Source organism: Pelobates fuscus, chromosome 1 (assembly GCF_036172605.1).
Source record: "Pelobates fuscus isolate aPelFus1 chromosome 1, aPelFus1.pri, whole genome shotgun sequence".
NCBI lineage: Eukaryota > Metazoa > Chordata > Amphibia > Anura > Pelobatidae > Pelobates > Pelobates fuscus.
In genome coordinates, this window is record NC_086317.1 from 176,283,078 (window position 1) to 176,306,333 (window position 23,256).

Genomic DNA, 23,256 nt, shown 5'->3' on the forward strand with positions numbered 1-23,256 from the left:
TAGTATTCTTGATACCGGAGAAACTGACGGAAGCCAATCACAGAGAGATGGACACAGGTTTCTTCAGGAAGGAAGAGATTCTTTATTCGGTTCACCGATCGGGTCTCAGAGGGACTAATGTCACCAAAATACAGCAAGTTCTGAGCCCCGGACAATAGTGCAGGCTCCTTATATAGGCACATAACTCCTCCCATATTAAGCTCCACCCGCACATTCTCTTGACCAATCAATACAAATAAGAATTAACTTCCTGTTTGACCGCATGGCTTGTCCAGCACAATGGAGGAGGGGAATACTACATCCTGTATTCTCGCACATGCTCCGTACACTACTGATCGTATCTTGCCTCGTGCAACCAACTGATCGATACGTCAGCATATGCACGTACACATGCCACGTGGTAATCTCGGCCTACTAAATTTATTTTTACCGAGATTCCACCACATTCTGAGTCTTCAGAATCGAACAAGTAGAACACAGGTTGCAATCCAAGGACACTTGTAACCGAACAGGAAATGACATAAGGATCAAAAACCCAGAAACAGAATATAGGATTGATGGAACACTACGTTCATCCCAAACACAGATAAGGAGTGGACCAGACATTGAAAGAAGAGCGCAATCACAGCAATAAAAAGTGGGATATAAGCAAGAAGAGAAGAGCCAGGATTATTGCAATTTAAGAAGTCATATTGGCATTTTTGTTTTATAGCAAGTATTGTGTTGCTTTTATTTGTACTATAATTTTTATTTTCATCAATAAATATAATTATCATCTTTGAAGAAGTGGAATTCACTTTATTTGGACCACATATACCTACCAAAGTGTCAAGGCAGCTTTATCAGGCTTATTGTGTGTGTGTGTGTGTGTGTGTCAAATTGGTCCTTTTATAACCCCTGGACATTGGTTTGTCTTGAACCACTGTAAGGGTTCCATTATTCTACGCCAAGCGGCATGCGGCCTGGTGAGCTGCGAGTACATGCTTGGTGTTAAAGCAGAGTAGGCACCTGCTTTCTCCACATTGCAGGTGCTTACTCTGCTAAAATTTACCAGGCCGGGGAAGGAACGAGGGAGCAGTGAGGAGCAGAAAGGAGATCTCCAGATAGATCCCCACTGGACCACTGGGAATGGTGTCTGTCTGTCTGTGAGTGTCTCTGTGTTGCGATGGCTGCAGCTGGACAGTGGATTACCTGGAGGTGCACAGAGGCACGCAACGTCACATTCTGATGTGACATCAACGTGCTCCACCTTCACAGGGTTTCAAGAAGTAGCGTGAGCATCCGCTTTGGCACAGGGTATGGATGACGCCATTTGGGGCATACCAGAGGCCGCACTCCAGAGACGCATACTGGCAGCGGCAATGTGAGTGGAGTCTACTTGTTGGGATTTAGTAGTGTGGGAACTGAGATTTAGTAGAGGTGGTGATGCTTCTTTTTTTTTTTTTTTTTTTTTTTTTTTTTTACAATACAATACTTTTCAAAATAAACTTACGTTCCTATGAAAATTTAAGGGTTTTTTTTTGTTTTTTGCGGGACACACATAAACTTAAACCTTGTTTATTTGGCCCGTGCTAGATTTTTGAGTTTGACATGCTTGCTCTATGCAGTTAGAGAAAGTAAAGGTGTCTTGCAGATAATTCTCTATGAAAAGGATTGCATGGTTCTTTCAGTGCTTCTCTATAAGAAGAATTGGCTTGTTCAGGATATTGCAGGTAGTGGTGATCTCTGTGAGGAGGCGCTGCAGTTAGACCCTCTCGTTACTGTATTAGAGAGAAGTCCATTTTTTTTTCTCTTTTAGATATGTGGGAAGGCCCAATAATTTAAAAGTAAAATGTAACACTCTAGTGTTAGAAATGTATTTCTAATGGAGTTAAATTTAAGTTCAGTAAAGTGATGATACAGAGGGCATAGGCATGCCTAAAAATAGAGTGACAAGGAGAGCAGAAGAGACCTCACACAAGCAATATTTCAGCTCTTCATCCATAGCAAACATAGTGCATGTGCTGTGGTTGCTCTAGTAACCTGTTAGCCGATGCTGTTAGGGCTGTGTAGGGAGTACAGAAACTGAGTGGTCGACATCAGTCCATTCAAACTCTAGTATGCTGTAAATGAAATATGTTTGTCTGTGTAAACAATGGGGTTTTCAGTGCTTTGGGCACGGAAATGTTTTGTATTTCATGTATATGACTTATTTCTTAATTCGTATTAAAGGGACACACCAAGCTCAATAGGCCTTTGTAGTGGTTATGGTGCCAGAACCACTTGGTTAAATAGTTAAACTGTTTGCAAATGAGGTTTTCTGGTCACCGCCTCCTGTTACCAGAAGCTTCTGGGCCGAGCACAACCTGTTGGTTCATGGCTTAGCTCATTGACTGAGATTACTCAGCTGATGCTCTCAGCCAATGAGCCTACCATGTATGGCAGGGCTTAGCTTAGTAGAGGTAATCCATGCAGAGCTTGGAGACACTGCACATTAGGGAGCACTGGACTAAGAAGCCCCTCTAGTTGTCGTCTGAGTGACTGCCACTAGAGTTGTTCCTAGGCAGCATTGAAAACGCCTTTTCTTTGAAAAGGCAGTGTTTACATTGAAAAAAAAAGACTGCAGGGACAGGCATTAGATACCAGACCGACTACTTTAAGCTTTAATGGATCTGGTGATTATAGTGTCCCTTCAAGAATTTTTATATATATATATATATATATTTTTTTAAATCTGGCTCCTAGATTTGTTAACCTTGCCTTCTCTCTCCATATAATGACATCTGTAGTAGCACATCACTAGTCCTCCCAACTGACTCTTGCGCTATCGATAGTCACCTGAAGTCTAGAGAGATACTTGAAGATGGCAGTGCTTAGAAATAACCCGGAAGGACTGTTAAACTGTCATAAATAAAGTGGATTCCAGGACCCAAAAAGGAAGTATAATCAGGGTAAACTGCTGAATGGATCGGTCAGTTGAAATATCCAGATATTTACATATTTGCTTTTAGGGACACTCCAGTGCCCATATACAAAGTAAAAATTCCTGTTCAGTAGGGGAAATATCTAAACACCACTTGCAGATCTATTGTTTGATGCCTTTGTACGTTCTCTCTGTGTAACTCAGCCCAGACATTCTGTAACTGTCCAATCACAGACTTCCCAAATGCATCCCAATGAGAAGTCTTTACAGGAGCTCTGAGCAACTCCCTCTTGAGTTTAGCTGGATTAAGCTATACATCTAAGAAATAACAGAACTGGTTGTCAGATTTACATAAAAGTGCAAATTTCTCTTGAAATCTGCACTTTTTGTAAAATGGAAAACAAAGAGGAGACACTCTTCACACATAAAGCAATTTAGCAAGCTGAAGTGCTTTAGGGTTTGGAGTGTCCATTTGCAAAGATTATACATTTTAACCACCCACGTAATGTGGCATAGCCCTATCATTTAGGTGTGCTGCCCTTTATTTGGGGTTTTAAGCGCTGATCCTTCCGTACACTCTTCACTTAATGTGGCATACTCAGCTGATTTTCTAAAGAATTTTAAACTGGTTGTAATAATTTGTATTTATTTTAGAGAGATTGTAATTTTTAACTTCTAATATATTTTTTTATTTCAGGCACATGAAGCCTCACATCATCATCATCACCACCACCATCAACAACAGGCTGCACAAAACAGCTTGCTACCACTTTTGGGAACTCCAGTTGAGCCCCCTGATCAGAAGCCCATGTTACCTTTACCTTTAGCACAAAAACCTCAGACTCCAACAGAACCCATAAAAGAGCCAGTTGTAGTAAAAAAAGAGAAACCCAAAACTTCATTTGTGTGTACCTACTGTAGCAAAGCTTTCAGGGACAGTTACCATTTGAGGCGCCATGAGTCCTGCCACACAGGAATAAAATTAGTGTCACGACCAAAGAAAACGCAAGTGTCACCAGTTGTGCCCCTCATCTCTACTATTGCTGGGGATAATAGCAGATCATCACTGGTATCTACTATTGCAGGAATTTTGTCAACAGTCACAACTTCTTCCTCTACTACCATTCCTAGCTCAAGCACTAGTATCCCACCTATGCCTGTGACTCAACCAGTAAAGAAACCCAGTAAACCAGTTAAGAAAAATCATGCATGTGAGATGTGTGGAAAGGCCTTCAGGGATGTATACCATCTCAATAGACACAAACTGTCTCACTCTGACGAGAAGCCGTTTGAATGCCCAGTCTGCAATCAGCGTTTCAAGAGAAAAGATCGTATGACATATCATGTTCGATCTCATGAAGGAGGGATCACAAAGCCTTACACATGCAGTGTTTGTGGAAAAGGTTTTTCAAGGTATGGATTTTATTTTACATTTCTTTCATAAATTTATTTAAAAGTTTAACTTTCACTGCTCAGGTCAGTTAAAGTAGTATATTGGGTTCCTAAGGTGGCTCAAAAGGGTAATTGGGCTTCTTTCTGCTCACTGCTGTTCCATCACAGTGTGAAGAATCCGTGCTAGAGGCAAGTAGATATGAAATCATGTCAACAATCTCCTTTACAGTTGTTTCACTTTATGATAATGCAGTGTCTCAAGATATTGAACTCTCTTTGCAAAGAGTAGACTTATTTATACCAGAGGACATGTATGCCTAGTAATCTCCCAATACTCAAAATGCCTTTGTCTGCACATTGTGTAGTTGGAGGGGCTGACTAGTACATGGCAAAGCTCTCAGGTCTGTTCGGATCGTTAGCTTTTGGGACCTATAGTTCAATTATCAAGTGATCAGCTTTCCACTTATGAATATATCAGAGTAACCTTTTTGTTGGGCCTTCTTTTTTGCCACGTACAACCATGTTGTTGGGGAAAAAAATGCCGCTTTAAAAATAAATAAATATGATTTATGGACCCGTGGCATAGCTTACCGTATGCAAGAGGACCAGCAAGAAAGATATATGTAAGATTTACTTAGGAGGAGCAACCTATGAAATTGCTTTCCTTTGTGGTAGACGAGCATTAGTCCATCTAAATCAGGGTTGTCCAAAATTTTTTAAAACTAAAACTTCCATGATGCTTTGTCATTCTAAAGACATACTAAGCATGATGGGAGCTGTAGTTCTCAACATCTGGGAATCTACCTTTTGCGCACTCCTACTCTAAATATTACAATACAATATGGGTTAGCCCAGGGCTTGACAAATCCCAGGTTGGCATGGCAACTAGGAATTTTGTTCTGGCACTTGGCTATTTCTCAGCTCGTTCCCTCTGAGGCAGGTGGCTGAGGGGGAGTGGAGGGCGTGTGGCTGACCCGCTGTAAGGAATGGAGGTAGCTGCAATCTTCTTGCTCTGCTCCCTTGCGCTTACCATCTAGTGATACTGGTAGCTGGCATATATGATGTCATCCTGGCCCAGGTTTCAATAAACAGCCCGCGAGGAGCGCAAGAAGAGCTTGATGACAGAAGCCCCACTGGACTCCAGGAAAAGCCAAATCACTCCAGCTCTCCCAAATGTAGGGAGACTGGGTGGACTTAAATTGAATTAAAACATAATTTGTGTTTGTGTGTGTGTGTGCGTTTAGGTGTTTATACTCACCTTTCTTCCCACACTGTGCTGGTCTCGCTGCGGTTGGCTCAACCTCCATGGCTGAGATAATCAAGCTTGGTGATATCAGCCAATCCAATGCTTTCCCGTAGGAAAGCATTGGGAGGCTATTGTGCATGCACTGCAAAAGCTGCGCCAATTGGCATTTACTCATAGAGATGTATTGAATCAAAATGTTCAGCGTTTTAGGTGCTGCACATTGTGCAATACTGACATAGGAAGCAGTTTAGTGACTGTCGTAGTGCCACTTGAGTTGTTACTAGGCAGCAATATCAACACTGCCTCTTCTCTGAAAATGCAGTTTTTACATTGAAAAGTCAGCTGGGATAGGATATAGACACCAGAACTACTACATTAAGCTGTAGTGGTTCTGGTGACTGTCGTGTCCCTTTAAGAATTGTATTTTTGTCTTTGAAAATGGCTACTAGATTTATAACTAATTTGTCAAGCACTTAGTGTTTGACTTTATGGCTCTTTGATTTTATGGTCAGGTTTGCTGTCCGTTGCTTTCAGACTGGCAAGCAAATTAATCTAGTAAAAGCCCTGTAGACTTGATATCCGCATAAATTTTAAATACTGGGTAAACCCAGACATGCCTTAAAGGAACACTGTAGAAATGCAAACCGATATTCCTGACATTATAGTCTGATATGGCATTGCACGTCACATGTCCTGCTCCTATTGCACTGAAAATGTGGTTTCACTTACCTTTTCTTCTGTGCTGGTCTTGCAGTTGTTAACTCCGCCTCCATAGTAAAGCTTTGTGAGGCCATTGTGCAAGCACAACAAAATGTTGCGCCAATCAGTATCTTTTCTTGGAGATGCATTGAATCAATGCATTTCTGTGGGAATCATTTAACGACTCCATGCAGAGAATCTGAACGTTAGTTGACTAGGAAGCACTTTTAGTGGGTTTGAATAACTGCAACTAGATGTGTTGGGCACCAATGTAAACACTGTGTTTAATCTGAAAAGCCTGCAGGGACAGCCAAAGTGTACCGTTGGTATGGCATGGGCATGGTATGACATGAAAGTATGAATTTCTGCCAGCTGTCAAACTGTTTATTAACAATTTAACAGAAAAGTTTATGTTTATAAGTAGCAAGTAGTGTAGATTTCTACTTTTATATATTTATCTCTCTCCCTCTCTCCTATGATAAAGAAGACTGGTGGTTTTAACACTATTGGGTCAGGAACATACATTTTTGTTCCTGACCCTATAGTGTTCCATTAACCATGATGGGCCATTTAGGTGGCTTGCTCCCCCAGCCTTTTAAAAGGTAATAAAATGTACCTTATGTCCAGCACCACATGGGTCCGCTGGCCCTGCCCCCTATCTGCTTCCTTGCTGACAATGCTTTCTCATAGGTTTCTGTACATGCAGCCCTAGCCACACCTCCCCTGACTGTGACTTGGTCTGCATGAAAAATAATGGTTTCATATTCAATCACAAGTTGCATAGCTGGAAGGAGACATGCATCCATTACATTCACCCTTCCTCACATTTGATTTTTGCTATTGATCCAAAAGAAGGCACAAAAACAATCTAAAGCGCTTCCAATTGTGCAACAAAGTATGAAAAAAAATAATTCTCGACTCCAATATGGCAGTCAGATATCTCCATGGATCAAGAAGATACCTGTAGTACATGTTAACTAACTTTTGATATTTTTATCTCCTGCTAAATTGAACTTTAGTGACACACAGGAGGCTCCTATAATGTCTAACAAGCTATTAACAGTGCAGGAGAAAAGAAATTCTAAATTGAACAGTATTTGCAATAAAGGAAGTGTAAACATTAGATCTAATTTTAGAGGAAGTGTTTAGGAAGGCTGTGTTTATGTTATATGACTAGGGCTGTATAAAAAAAAAATAGATTTTAATGCCTATGACACAGATAAGTGAGCAGTGAAGCGGCAGGGGAATGATCTTTACACCAAAACTGCTTTTTTCAGCTAAAGTTGCTTTGGTTAATATAGTGCCCCTTTAAATAACAATAGCTGCAAGCAGTGATGTCGTTGTTAAAACGTAATGACATTGCTATGACACACGCACAGATAAAGCAGCATGTAATAGATGCTTAATTCTGGAAAATTATTTTAAAAGTTTGTAGCTTTAAAACAATAAAACTACCGAGGCATGACCTATGAGCCACTTGTGTAGACAGGTGGTCCTCGTTTTGCGACCTACCTGTTTTATGACGGCTCGCACATGCGACCACCTCTCTCGCGGGTTGGTAAGTGCGTGCCGTCGTGGGAATTAGAGGGATTCCCTGATCTGCTGTGTTCATCTATGTTCGGGGAAATGTCCCTGAACACAGATATGCGAACCAGAGCAGGGAATCCCTCTAATCTATGTTCGGGGAAATTTCGGGGAAATAGACAAGTGCACCAGAGCAAGGAATCCCTTAACTCCTCACTTACCGACCAATTTGTTCTACGACCAGGTCATAGGAACGGAACTCGGTCTGTAAGTGAGGAGTACCTGTATTGCAATGAATTTTTTTTTTTTTTTTTATTGCTTATGCCTTTATGTATCTTGAATGTGTGTGTATTTTTTCTTCTCCCATACAAGTCAAGTACAATAACATTTTAAGGTTAGTTCAAGTAATAAAAGAATACATAGTGCATTACTGTGCAAGTATTTCAGACCAGTTCAGAATGGTCAATTTGTTGTGGTAGGGTTTTTTTTTTTTTTTGTTTTGTTTTGTTTTGGACACCCATGTTGCTTTTGCAAAAGTGATAGGAGCTGCACTCATTCCCAGCAGCCGCCTGGTGCTCAGGAGCAGGACCTGCAATCCCACAACCTCTTAGCAGGTCGAAACGTTGCTGCTCCTTTTGTTCTATTAAAACTGCAACTTGAACACCTTGAGTGCCTGGAGAATTTCTTGTCACCCGTGTTGCCTTTGGCACTTGAGTTATTAAATCAATGTGCCTGAGACATTTTAAAATAGCTCAGTGGTGCTATAAATGCAAATTTATTAAAAGGTCTTTGGATCAGTGAGGCCATTAATTTTGAACTACCATATAATACAAGACCTTGATGAAGGGATGTTTCATCTCTTCTCTTCCCTGCGGTTTAAGAGAAGGTGATCTTTTCTCATAATAAAATATGGTCATGAAGGCACATATTCTTCTCTTAAAAGAAAAGTATGGTCATACAGCAAGTTTCTCATCTGCATTGTAAATGTATAAGTAGGAAATTTCTTAACGGTTTCCCAATGTATACTAATGCAACAGCCGTAACATGCGACCTATCTATGACCTTCATATTTTCTAAGAGTATATCAAAACTCAAAAAATGTCAAGCCAGGGGCCGACCTGTACTGTACTGTTTAGCCTTGCACACTATTGTTAATTTTTTGGTTTGTTTATATGCCGTGAAGTTGCATTATAATCGCTTTGAATTTACTTACTTATCTACTTTTATACAGACCAGATCACTTAAGCTGTCATGTGAAGCATGTTCATTCAACCGAGAGACCCTTCAAGTGCCAAGTAAGAACATATTTTTTTTATTTTGAGACATTTCTCATAAAATCTTATGTATGTATGTATGTGTTCATTCTAATTCTGTGTATTTTGATATTAATATATATTTCCTTTACCACATTTTAAAAAAATATATATTTTTTGTTATAACACACACAATCACTCAACGTTGCATGCATTTGATTGAGAATATTGTAATGCTGGCTTGATCTGCAGGAAATCCACCTCCGTTTATATTCAGTGCATTGTATTTTGAGAACAGTGATTTCCCTCCCACCCAAAGGATGAGTTTTCAGCTATTTAACGCTATCTCATATTATTGCTTTATCTTGCCAGTTTTAGCGGTAATTATTTTTGATAGTGTTTTAAACATCCTGCAATATTTCTTTACATTTTGTAGTCTTGATGTGTGCTACATTTGAAACCTATCATATGTTCTCCTCTGCATCCCTTAATTTTAGAAATTTCCCACGCTTATAGTTCTTTAAGTCGTTTTTTACTTTACTGAGCCACAAGGAAGATGTTCACTATAACATATTGATTGATTTGTCAGGGCCTTGTCTTAATTATGGGCACTTTCCCCACCCAGCACTTCAAATCACCCATATTGAGATTTATAAGCAAAAGATAACCACATGGGTGTTTTCATGCTTTTTATTTCCTTACCACTCTACAACTATTGTTTGTACAATATAAGCAAGAGAAAAGAAGTTTAGTCAAATGCTGCTATCATTCTCACAGGTCTGATGTGTGCTACTACAGTAAATAAAAATACCCATGTTTGGTTTTCACAAAAGTCACTTGGTACAGCAATGTTCACTTTGTATAGGTTTGGCAGACTTTAGAGAAGCTATAGCGCCAAAGTAGATGTTTGAAAGGATAATGGAAGCATAAGTCTGCTATGGTTCTTTGTATGATTCCTTACGTTAAAGATTTTGTTCTGTAAAGGTAGTGCTAATTATACTTTACTTTTTCCTCAGTTTTAAGGGCTGGTTGTAAGACGGTCAGTTTGTGTAACAAGATACAGTTATAAAAGTGCCAACTTCTATTGAAGTCTGTCCTTGTTGTAAAATTAAAAAAGTAGGACAGTCTTCACACACAAAGCACTTAAGGGGCTGGCCTCTAACAGGAATTTTTTTTTCCCCCCACTTAAGGTTACTTGGTTGTTTGAGCTTTTTGACTACCTCTCAACTACACATGTAGCAATTACCTGTTATGGGGTTATAGTTAAAGGGTCAAATTAAAGACATGCTAATTTTCTTTTCAAATTTCCACTTTTCACTGATTCTCTTACTTTTGAGAAAATAATAGCCCCCAACTGCACTTTACCCCCATCCATGCATACCCTTTGTAAAAGTAAACCACTTGAGCTAATATGAAATATTTCTAGTTTTTTTTGTTAGTTTTTTATGTGGCAATTTAATTTCTATTTTCTGCCATATTTAGAGGTAAATTTTAGTTTTCCACCTTCGTATGAAATTATTTTGAGGCAATAAAGTCCAGTTAGACTGAAAGTTCCATATCAATGATATAGTTTTGAGGGCTGGAGTCCTTTGCTGAAACTTTAAGGTGTTAGATCAAAGGTGTGGATAGCCATGAAATCTTTAGTATGAACTTCTCAAAATGGGTTTAAATAGGCTCTGTCATCTTCTGGGGTCTTTGCATATTTTGGTGTGCAGTCGCCCAGGGTTGCAGCGAAGGTGTTACCTGATGCAGACCCTGCAGGTGTAGTTATGACCTTTTATTTAGCTCCTGGTGCTTTATTTGCCTGTAGCCTACGTCGATGAATGAGACGACAATTAATCTTTCCCACAGCCGTCACTATGAACAGCTGGGGGAAGTGACAAAGGTGACAGGGGTCTTTTCACCTTTTGTTAAGGTTTGTCAAGCGGAGGAAAATTACATAAGACATACTTGCGTTATGTATTTTAGGAGAAAAAGATTAAAAATCAAGAAAAACGATTAGGAGTGAGGAAGAGAGGAGTAATAGATTTGGGTTTGACAGCTGCTTTAACACTGAATGGTGGGACAGCTTCAGAGTCCAGAGACTCAAGTCACTGTAACCAATTGAATGAGATTAAATGGTTATAGTGCCTACATTGTCCCTTTTAATATTGCTTTGTGCTAGATAAACATTTTTTTTCTTCTTATCTTTCCCTCAGACGTGTACTGCTGCCTTTGCTACAAAAGACAGACTCCGAACACATATGGTGCGACATGAAGGGAAAGTGTCTTGCAATATTTGTGGCAAGCTACTTAGTGCAGCATACATCACCAGCCATCTAAAGACACATGGTCAAAGCCAAAGCATCAACTGTAATACTTGTAAGCAAGGTAAAAAGTTTCAAGGTAATGGATACTTTTTTTTTCTTCAGTCTTACAATATGCTTGTAAAGAAAGGAAAATATTCCAGGAAATCAATGTTTGTTATACGTAGGCTACAACAATATCCCAAATCATTAATTTTTTTTTTTTTTTTTTTTTAAATCTTCTCATAAGCATATAACATTTTAAAGTCATTCTAAAGCTTTAGGGATACAAGCCTATATTCCTAATGCCTTGGTGTCACTGTTCCTAGTTATGAAGGTCACCCTTCACACCCCATGTATGCCATATAAATAAAAGATTTTACTCCCTATTTTTCAGCACTGCTTACCTCTCCTCCTGCTACAGTCTGTTCCAATGGTCCTCATAGAGGAGAATTTGGGACGTGATGCACATGCACCCAAGCTTCCCTTTTGGAAAGCATTGAAGCAATGATTTTCTACAGAGACTACAAAGTCACATGAAAGAGTGTTACTCTGTTGTTGCACAAGCCTTTCACTCTAGGCTCTGCCTTCTTCTCCTGCCCTTTGGGAAGTTTGGCGCGTAAAAGATGTGCGACTTACAAGAAAACTGTAGTTTTTCATTTTAAATGTATGAGACCCCTAGCTTTGACTGCTGGTCCCTTACAGGCTGATATGCAAATGTTCATTATAGTGGCACTGTCACTTGTGAATTTTTCATAGACAGATCTATTTTGATGAAAATTTCATAATTACTGCGTCCGTAGAATCGAAATATACACAAGTCAAAGTAGGGACTTGTGTGTCTCCAGTTGGACCTGAATTTTTTCATTCTTTGACAATGGGGGATTAAGATCACAATGTCATCAAATCACGTGAATGCAAAATAGATACCTATGGCATCTCTTTGCTCAAGATTATCTCTTGAGACTCTTTAGAAGGTCTTTAAGATGTAACTGCCAGAATCTGTAAACCTGTACAAGGAAGATGGTACCAGAGAGGAGAGAAGACAAGCATTTACATATACTCGAATAAAATTAAACTGTATAAATAAAGCATGTGTACCAATTAGCTTAAAGGGACACTATAGTCACCAAAACAACTTTAGCTTAACAAAGCAGTTTTGATCATGCCTCTGAAGGCTCATTGCTCAATTTTCTGTCATTTAGGAATTACACCAATTTGGTTTCTGTTTGTGCAGACCTAACCACACCTCCCCTAGCTTTGACAGACACAGGCTACATTAAAAATAAATGTTTAATTTTCAATCAGATGTTAACTTGCTTTATAAGTTTTTATCTCCTGCTCTTTAAATTGAACTTTAATAACACAGATTAGGCTTTTGCAAGGTCTAGCAAGCTATTAACCGTGAAGGAGATAAAAACAATTCTAAATTAAACAGACTATACAGGAAGTTTAGACATTAGATGTCTCTCTTCACAAAGTGTTTAGGAAGGCTGTGTAGGTCACATGCAGGGAGGTGTGACTATGGCTGTATAAATAAAGTTAATTATTTCCTAAATGGCAGAGAATTGAGCCTACAGGGACATGATCTATACACCAAAATTGCTTCATAAGCTAAAGTTGTTTTTTTCTGACTCTAGTGTCCCTTTTGAAAACATTGTGTACCAAAGTCTGACAGCCACTAGCAGATTGCTAATTTCTTCTTATGATTACATCTCTCTAGTGTTGGTTGGTTCCTTTAAAATACAAAATCCTCTTCCTATATCACCATTTTTATCCTTTACTAGTTTAATGGACCACTATAGGCACCCAGACCACTTCAGCTCAATGAAGTGGTCTGGATGCCAGGTCCATCTAGTGTTAACCCTGCAGCTGTAAACATAGCAGTTTCAGAGAAACTTCTTTGTTCACAATAGGGTTAATCCAGCTTCTAGTGGCTGTCTCACTGTGAAAATCACAGTAAGAAGAAGCTGACGACATCCATTGGAAAGCTTTGAGAAATGCTTTCCTATGGACTGTTTGAATGCGCGCGCGGGAGGAGAGTTCACCAGCTGACGTCGGGAGGAGAGTTCACCAGCGCCGAGGGAGCCCGGCGCTGGAGAAAGGAAAGTGTGTAACCCCTTCAGCCCGGCGGGAGGGGGGCCATGAGGGTGGGGGGGACCTAAAGACCCTATAGTGCCAGGAAAACGAGTTTGGGTGCCCTTTGAAGGGTAACGAAAATTGAGCTTAAAATTCCTGCATATCTAGTAACTGCAAGTCCTTCCCTTTTTCCTTGACCTAAACTTTAACATCTCTGCCAGCAGATTTGACTAATCTTTGTGCCATATATATGTGCAGCTGTTCAATCACAGACGTCTCAATATGCTGTATAACCCTTGCCAAGAGACTAGAGGCCATATAACCACCCATTGTACAGTGCTACGGAATCTGATGGCGCTATATAAATAATATAATAATAATAATATAACCAATCTTTTGGAATTCCATGTTTGAAATTTTGTAATATTTTTTGTTATTATTATAATAATTCACTACCAGAATGTTTGTAATGACAAGCTTTCAGGAGATTTTCTTTCTCAAGTTTAAAGCCTTTCTAAGCAATACAGCACATAGATTTCAAAGAGTTGTGATACAGAGGTTAAGGCTGCATGAGGACAGATAATTCTCTATGTATATAATATGTTTAAAAAAAAAGTCTATTTCCAAACATGGAATTTGGAAAGATTACTTATCTGGCCTCATCCTTGCTGTATTTGGGCCTAAATGTGTACTGTAAATGTAAATATGTACTCAGCATGAAATAAAGTATAAAAATATAAAATTGTCTGTCTTAAAGGGACAAAAGTCACCAAAAGAACTTTAACTTAATGAAACTGTTTTGCTGTATGCTCCATGCCTCTGGAGTCTGACTGCTCAATTATTTGTCACTTAGGAGTTAATCACTTGGTTTATGCAGCCCTAGTTACACCACTAAAAGTGTCTCTGCTGTGCGCGCATTTGGCATTCCCCGTAGGAAAACATTGAATCAATGTTCAACGTCCAGCGTTGTTTCATGGAGTCATTAGTCTTAGTCTTAGCCCTGCCTCTCACACTAATGAGTGGCTAGGTTTGCGTAAACAAAGTTGTCTAATTAGTAAATGGCAGAGAATTGAGCAGTGCGCCTAAAGATGGGCAGTTAATTAAAGGAACACTATAGTCACCTAAATTACTTTAGCTAAATAAAGCAGTTTTAGTCTATAGATCATTCCCCTGCAATTTCACTGCTCAATTCACTGTCATTTAGGAGTTAAATCACTTTGTTTCTGTTAATGCAGCCCTAGCCACACCTCCCCTGGCTATGATTGACAGAGCCTGCATGAAAAAAAAAAACTGGTTTCACTTTCAAACAGATGTAATTTACCTTAAATAATTGTATCTCAATTTCTAAATTGAACTTTAATCACATACAGGAGGGTCTTGCAGGGTCTCGCAAGCTATTAACATAGCAGGGGATATGAAAATCTTAATTAAACAGAACTTGGTATAAAAGCCTAAATAGGGCTCTCTTTACAGGAAGTGTTTATGGAAGGCTGTGCAAGTCACATGCAGGGAGGTGTGACTAGGGTTCATAAACAAAGGGATTTAACTCCAAAATGGCAGAGGATTGAGCAGTGAGGCTGCAGGGGCATGTTCTATACACCAAAACTGCTTCATTAAGCTAAAGTTGTTCAGGTGACTATAGTGTCCCTTTAGTCAAAAGTTTCTTGTTACTTGGTGTATGCATTTTTAGGATCTTTTTGAACCTGGGTCACTGACAAAGGTGCATGTCAGAACCGAAACCGCACCATTTATTTTTTTTCTTATTTTTTTTTATAGAGGGGTGTGGTGTTAAGCACACTATTTGTTAGCACTCTAATTCTAATCCTGAATTTTGATTTCAAATCTCATGAGGAAAGGGGTATACCTATGTTACAGTGCACCTGCTGCAGAAATGTATTTTGGTACCCCCTCCCAAATTATTTTGTCTCACTATGCAATCACCCAGTCCATTCTTGTTAGGGAAATTACATGTGCTTACTGTTTCATATACATTCATATACACAGAATTGTATATAGACTCCTACACAAACACACTTCCATATACACACACACACATAATTTGTATTTTATTTATTTTGGGGAGAGTAAGAGAGGGAGATTACAGTAAGGAGCCCACCCACCCTTAATTTTCTTACCTGAGTTTGAAGTCAAAGCATAACCAAAATATAGATTATTTTCATTTTAGCCATTTTGACCGTAAATGTACATTTTGCTTTTAATTCCCTTTGCATTCTCACTTTATTGAATAACCATGTATAGAGTTGACCACACCCCCGTGTGCCTTAAAATGAGAAATAAAGGATTTTCTTACCTATTTTCCTGCGAGAGGCAGCTGTTTATCTCTGCCTCCTATGACGTCCTTGAGGAGCCTCCTCTGCTTGTCCAATCCAATGCTTCTTATAGAGGAGCATTGGGGACCTGATGTGCACTTCCAAGGTTCTCCACAGGAAAGCATTATTTACTCATTTAGTGCCACTGAAGAGCCTCTAGTAGCCGTGGAAGACAGCCACTAGAGGTGGATTTAACCCTACAATGTAAACATTTCTTCATTGAGCTTCTTTTACTTTTGTGTCTCTTAAAGACAAAACAAAATGTTAAAACTTAACTTTTAGTGTAAAGTCCTGCTAAAATAGTCGAATGTGATGGCTGGGAATATCACTTCAGAAAAAAGTAATGATCAAAATAAAGTATTTACCAGTCAAACAAATATTCTCTAAAGACAGATCATTTGGCAACAAATGCTTGATCTTGGGTGGATTGTAGTGGTGTGTGACAGATATAAATATACTGTGTTTGTGTCTATATTTATAGATATTAAAGATATTTACAAACTATAAGCAATTTTGCTATAACCACCAAAGATATGCATGGCACACCAACATCTCAATCAAAATATCACTGTGTCAAATAGAAAAACCTCCAACATTGCTGAGCACTTAACCCATTAAGGACCAAGCTTCTGGAATAAAAGGGAATCATTTCATGTGTCCTTAAGGGGTTAAATAATATCTATAGTCACCAGAACAACTCCAGCTTATTGTATTTGTTTTGGTGAGTATACTCATTCCCTTCATGCTTTTTTGGAGTAAACACTTTTTTTCAGTGCAATTGCAGTGTTTACATTACAGCCTGGGGTTACCTCCACTGGCCACTCCTCAAATGGCTACTAGAGGTGCTTCCTGCAGCAGTACTGCACAGTGTGCAGCACTGCCATTCAGTGCCTCCACCCTCTGCATGGAGACACTGAACTTTTTTCATGGAGATACATTGATTCAGTTCATCTCTATGAGGAGATGCTGATTGGCTAGGGCTGTGTTTGGCTTGGCCAGAGCTGGCTCCGCCCCTGATCTGCCTTCTTGACAGTCTCAGACAATCTAATGCTGTGAAAGTATTTTGATTATCTCAGAGAATCACTTCTAATGATGTCAGTGAAGCAGGCAGATCAGGCGCAGAGCCAGCAAACTTGAATAAATGTAAGATTTTACTATATTTAAGGGGCAAGCAGGGCTAAATGGTGTTTTTAACACTTTAGGGTTAGGAATAAGTTTTATTTTCCTGACCCCATAGTGTTCCTTTAAGGCCTCTATTGAAAAATCGCAAAAATTGAACATTTCAGTAAAGTTCATCGCAAGTAACTGTTACTTACCTTTCTAAACCATTGTATATTTTTTCCCATTATTACATTTGCTTCATATAAAACATTATGCCTATACGTACAAAATATGTAATCCCTTATTCCATTTGATTTCTGCCATAAATTTCCTTTGTATACATATATATACTTTCAACACTTAGACTGTAGCAAATAATTTATTGAATTTGTTATGCTTTCAATCTGCATGTAAAGAGATACATGTCTTGTTTTAATTTAGGACAACTTCATGAACTTCAAAGTCCAGTTCATTGTCGAATCAAATATGAAGGTATTTATCAGCTTTTACAATCTAAGTCCTGAATAAATGTCTTCCAGAGCAGAAATATTTACAATTTGAAATTTTAATTTTATAGAAAAAATGTTTCTTGCTAGTGTCTTTTCACTGCCTGTATCTGAAATGTTTCCCACACATGGATTAAAACAAATGTGGTATCCCATTAAAACCCGAATCGGATTCAGTCCACACTGTTGGCACTGTAACTGCTTCATCTCATTGCAGTTAGTGTCTCGAGACCCCTAGTGCTGTCCTTCCATTCAGTGTTAAACCAATTTTAATGCTAAACAAGAGCCCCCAGCAACCTGTTTCTTCTGTGCTGCTTGGGCTAATGGGTGGCATTGTGTAATCTCTGTGCATTAGCCTTACCTTCGACCTGAGGGCGGCCAGGGATCCATATTTATTGCTATATTTAAAATGGTTTAATACTGAATGGAGGTACGTCTCAGAGCACTTCAGGCACTCTAACCAATTCAATTAGTTAAAATTACTATAGTGCCTACAGTGTCCCTTTTAATATAAGGTAGGGTGACACAGAATCACTAATGCCTCGAATTCATCCTGCAGCCTTGCTTGCCGGCAGTTCTGTACTTTCAAATTTAACCACTGGGATCTTTGCACACTTGCTCATTGAATTTACTTGAGTTTTAGTAGCTTTACCAGTAATTGCTTACATAAATTTGCAAATGTAAGTTTTAAAACCTTTTAAAAAGTTATGTGTAAGACAATGCAGTGCCCTATTTATGTTTCAAGAATGATTTCTGAAACCATCAAAACGTAAATAAATGTTTTTTAGTATTTTATTTAAAAAAAAAAAAAAACCTAACTATTAAAATATAGGTGGCAGTTTTAGATCAATCAATTCTATCTTTCTGCTTAATTTCTGTTACTGATTTTGAATATATCCCCCCATTGCTTTCTATTGTTTCTTTGATGCATTGCTTTTCCTCTTATTTCAGCTTCAGACTCACTGTTTTGTGCTGTGGATCAGAATCATAGGACCTTTTCAATAGGTGATTTTATATCGTTATAATAGTTGACTTAGGCCATATTTGTGGTTCATTGGTTTGTTTTAATTATCTAGGAGTGCTTGGTCACCAATATACAGGGGAGTTTAAATGGACACCAGTAGAAAACTGAAGTAAAATAGGAATTGTTTTGGATTAAAACACGTGGAGAAGCAAATAATAATGTGTTTAGCAAAGAATGAATTTATGTGTAGCATGATATTAATGTATTATGTCAAGGAATGTAATGGAAAAGGGGGACCTGCCCTATAGCTAGAGCTAGAGTAATGGGTATTTATTGTAATATAGGAAAGAGTTGTAAATGCTTGAAAGTAACTTCCAGCTGATGGCTTGCACACAAATGGTGTAGAAAAAAGATAAGTTGTATCTTGCCTGGCTGACAACACTCTCCTATTGAAGCCTATTCTTGTAGACCGGAAATAGTAATTGGACTTCATAAATTTGTCAGTGTTTGATACAAATTTAGGTGTAAAAAAAAAAGTGTGTATGTATATACTTAGCAAAGACGACACATAGAATTCAAAAATAAGTTGTGATACAGGGGTTAGCGACATAAGTGCAGATAAGCCACAGGTTTGATAGAAAATAGACAACATTCTCGCAGAGGGTCGTAAATATTGTGTGTGTGTGTGTGTGTGTGTGTGTGTGTGTATATATTGTGTATTGATTCAAAACAAATCCACCTTAATAACTAAAATGCTCAATCCAACTTCCTTAACAATTACTGCATCAGCCCGGCTAGCTCAGCCGGTAGATCATAAGACTCTTAATCTCAGGGTCGTGAGTTCGAGCATTGGGCGAGATTTGTAGTTTGTGTGCTAAGATAGCTCAGTGGGCTAATGCTTCATTAGAAGATCTGTTCATCACTTGGGGTTCACAGGTTCAATTCCCAGCAGGGTTGACTCATCCCTTCATCCCCTTGAAGTAGATAAAATGAGTACCATTAAATCGGGTAAAAGTAACACCCCCAGGATGCACTTGGCAACCAGAAAATATCTGAATGTCTCTTTCCTGTTTAAATTTTTTTTTTAAAAGAAGAAAAACTACCACAACAAGAGGACATAGTCTTAAATTAGAGGGGAAAAGGTTTAAAAATAATATCAGGTATATCAGTATTACTTTACTGAGAGGGTAGTGGATGCATGGAATAGCCATGTAAAGGAGTTTAAGCATGCGTGGGATAGGCATAAGGCAGGCTATCTTAACTATAAGATAAGGCCAGGGACTAATGAAAGTATTTAGAAAATTCGGCAGACTAGATGGGCCGAATGGATCTTATCTGCCATCACATTCTATGTTTCTGTGCATTATTTGTGCTGCATATAAACCATAGCGCATAACAGTGTTGTTCAATTTGATGTCGTTCTTTCTTTAAAAAAAAATAAAAAAATATTTTCTTTTTCAGACACAAGTAGCATGTGCCAAACTTCTACTGCAGCTCAGACACCAGTGACTCTCACTTCTCCGTTCAACATTACTTCTTCTGTAGCTGCTTCGGGAACTTTGACTAATCCTGTAACAGTAGCAGCTGCAATGAGTATGAGCATGAGGAGTCCAGTTAATGTTTCCAGTCCTGTTAACATCACATCTCCAATGAATTTGGGACACCCTGTTACCATAACTGCACCAATTTCAATGACATCTCCTCTATCGTTAACCTCTCCAGTCAATTTGCCTACTTCAGTCACTGCTCCAGTGAATATAGCACATCCAGTTACTATAACAAGCCCTATGAATTTGCCTACACAAATGACGTTGGCTGGCCCTTTAAATATTGCTATGAGACCAGGGGAGAGTATGCCATTCTTATCCCAAGCGTTACCGTCTTCAACACCTTGGTAAAGAATATTTACAACAGTATTATAACACGTTACTGCTAAGTATGATTTGATAGGAAGTCTGCAAAATGTTTTGATGCTGGTGTGTTGACGTTTGAGTTTGGTTAATTCTCCGGTTATACTTCAGCCTCTGTATTTATTGTCCTGCATCACATCTTTGTATTCAGGAGGGGAGGTAAATCATTACGTCAAAGTTTAGTGTAGAAAAAAAACATTTAGACTTTTTTTTTTTTATAGCTATTAATAGTTTAACACTATCAAGCAAACCCCTTAATGTAATTACTACAATTTTAGATACGGTTATCACTACGAAACAACAATGATGCTGGTGGTTTTTCCTTGGTGCTTCTTAATTGCATGAAATTTGCATAATGCAAAATGTGTTCAGAAATTCTGAATTTTTATTGTAGGAATTATGTTAGCATTCCCTATGGGAAGGGAAAAGCACCAATATGCAGAAGCTATAAATATTGACTTTAATATACCTTTTTAATTTACACAGTTCAGGTTTTCCACTCATTAGGTGAAATGAACATCATTGCTTTGTTTGTGAGCTCTTATGGAGATTCTGTTTAGGTATTTGGAGGTGTAAATATGGTTAACATTACCTAAAGGGAATGGGTGTGTGTGTGTGTATATATATATATATATATATATATATATATATATATTACATTACACATGCTCATATACTCTACAGACCTGTACAAGCCCTATTCCTCACTTATTGTAAAGTGATTGTGAAACTTCCTAAAAGCTGCAATAATCACCATGAAATGAAGCAAGAACGCCTGCCACAAAAACACAAAAAGAACTGTTCAATAATGGATGCAGAAGCACAAGGAAAACCCAAATAAGAGATGACTCATTGATACCCCTTAATGGACCTGATGGATTTTAAATGCGGGGTATAAATTGTTCAAGAACTTTTGTATCATGTTGAAATTCTTTTCATTTTCTAACCACTAACTAGATAGTGAGCCCAAGACCAGCTAAGGCTATATCTTTTTTTTTTTTTTTTTTCTTTCTCCAAGTGCTGTAGAAATGTTATAATGTGTAAATATTGCATAGCATTTTTTAATTTTTATCCAGAACCATTTTCCTTTTAGTATCCTTTCATTACTCATGGAAACAGTGGGTTCGTGTTAGTGCTGGCCTTTCCCCCATAGCACTTGCTTATTGGTCAGATCACAAACACTTATGTAGACACACCCATTTCTAAGTTACATGTATTTTTTTTTTTTTTTATATATATATATTCCCTAATATTAACTGTATTGTAGAAACGAACAACCAAAACATTTTTAAAATGCTTTTTAGGCTATCATGTGACATTAGCTTTTTGTTTTAGATATGTGTTAAAATTTTAATTGATGTAGAGACTAGCAAACACCTGGGAATCTGTGTTTAACAGATTTCTCCAGCCTTTGGAATTATAGAGAATATTAAACAGAGACTCTACATTACAGAAAAAAAAAATAAAATAAAAGTCCACTTAACAGATTTTAGAGGATATTTTTTATTTATGCATTTAACTCCTTTCTGCTAGAGAACTGTGTGCTTTTAGTCTCTAGCAGGAAAAGGGAACAGAATTGTTTTTAGATCCTGTATTCTAAAATTACTTCCTCTATGGCAGTAGAAAACAATGGCATGCTTTAAAATAAAAAAAATTACAAACTTCTAAAAAGAGACATCTAGATAGGAATATACAAACAATTTTAGGGGCTTGATATATACGAAAATAGAGTTCAGTTTAAATAAAATTAATTTTATAACTGATCTTTTTTTATTGTAGGACATTAATCTGTACATCTTTTGTATATACACAATCTTAGGATCTTTCTGTTACGCAGGAAGAAGCCACATTCCCACTCTTTGACTGTATACGTTTGTTACAATGTCCATGTAAACATATGCCCCATGTTTGTGCCTTTTTAATTAGTTTGTCTCAATAAACAAAACTGTAGAGAAATACTTGCTCTATATTGCATATCTGTCCTGCATATACTTTAGTATGTAACACCCCTGCATTGATTGAAGTCTAAGGGTGATGTAATGTAGGATTTCATCAGTTTATCTCAAGCAGTGCTGTCAGTGGCCAAGCTGTTTTATGTTTACTTAAGATTTGTTTTACAGTGGAAAAGTTTGGCAAACGAGGGCAAGCTAATGCAATGCAGTAAAGTTCCCTTTGCATGATATGTAAATTCAATATTACTTGACACAATGGTGCATAATTAGAGTATATAGATGTACCTAGATATGTAGATTTACATGTTTGAGGTGGAAAGTTTATTACTGGAGCATCTAAATAATATTTCTGTTTAGGGTTGGGTTGTATGAATCTAGGGTGTTTATGGTCCGTGAGTATGAATAAAGGGATAACCGGATTGTGTTTAAATTAAGGGATCTAAGTATGGATGGTCTGTTAGAATATGTATTGCTGTGTTTGTGAATACAGTGGGGAGAGTGTTTGCTCTGGGCAGTGTCTGAAGTTACTTGTAGGTACCTATTATCCCCAAATTTTACTAATTTGCAGCTCTTAATTTTTCTATATAAATGTTCACTACTTTCATGTTTGTTCATTTCTTCTAACTTATGAGTTACTTTCTGCGTGCATACTGATGGATGGCTTATCCCTGGTGGACAGTGGTGTGAGGCAGCTGCAGACAGCTTTGCACGAATAAATATGGAAAAGAGCAGCTCCCCAATGACTTGTGAAGCATGGATGTTGCAAGACACAATGAGTGTTTAGAGTATGTGCCAATCCTTGTAGAGCTGCATTTGTGAGCAGTGTTTGTGCTTAAATGTATAAATGAATTTGTGTGTAATGTTGGCATTTCAACACATTTGTATATTTGTATGTACTTTGCTATTTGAAAGCAGTGGTGTGCTAGTGTTTAGTGCTTATATTTAGAGTTGTCATTTGATTGCTGGGATGTATGTACACACACACACCACGTATATACACTCACAGATGTCTTTACCCTAACACACAGGAAAGATACCAACCAAAAACTGGGTCCAATAATCCATATAACCGGGCCTTAGAGTGGCCAGACTTAATGTAATGAAAGATAGAAT

The 23,256-nt window shown here is 38.1% G+C and overlaps 1 protein-coding gene across 2 annotated transcripts in view; it reads left to right on the top strand.

The window, feature by feature from the left end:
- VEZF1 (vascular endothelial zinc finger 1) overlaps positions 1-22,147 on the top strand; it is a 35,399-nt gene extending 13,252 nt beyond the window's left edge. The window contains exons 2-7 of one of the 2 annotated variants that reach the window (XM_063452976.1): positions 3,600-4,315; positions 8,995-9,058; positions 11,215-11,401; positions 17,253-17,303; positions 18,269-18,322; positions 19,743-22,147. In XM_063452976.1, the coding sequence (XP_063309046.1) occupies positions 3,600-4,315; positions 8,995-9,058; positions 11,215-11,401; positions 17,253-17,303; positions 18,269-18,322; positions 19,743-20,179 (1,509 nt within the window). In that variant the 3' untranslated portion in view covers positions 20,180-22,147. The remainder of the gene's footprint in view (positions 1-3,599; positions 4,316-8,994; positions 9,059-11,214; positions 11,402-17,252; positions 17,304-18,268; positions 18,323-19,742) is intronic. The other variant, XM_063452981.1, reaches the window with a different exon arrangement.
- Positions 22,148-23,256: the final 1,109 nt, after the last annotated feature.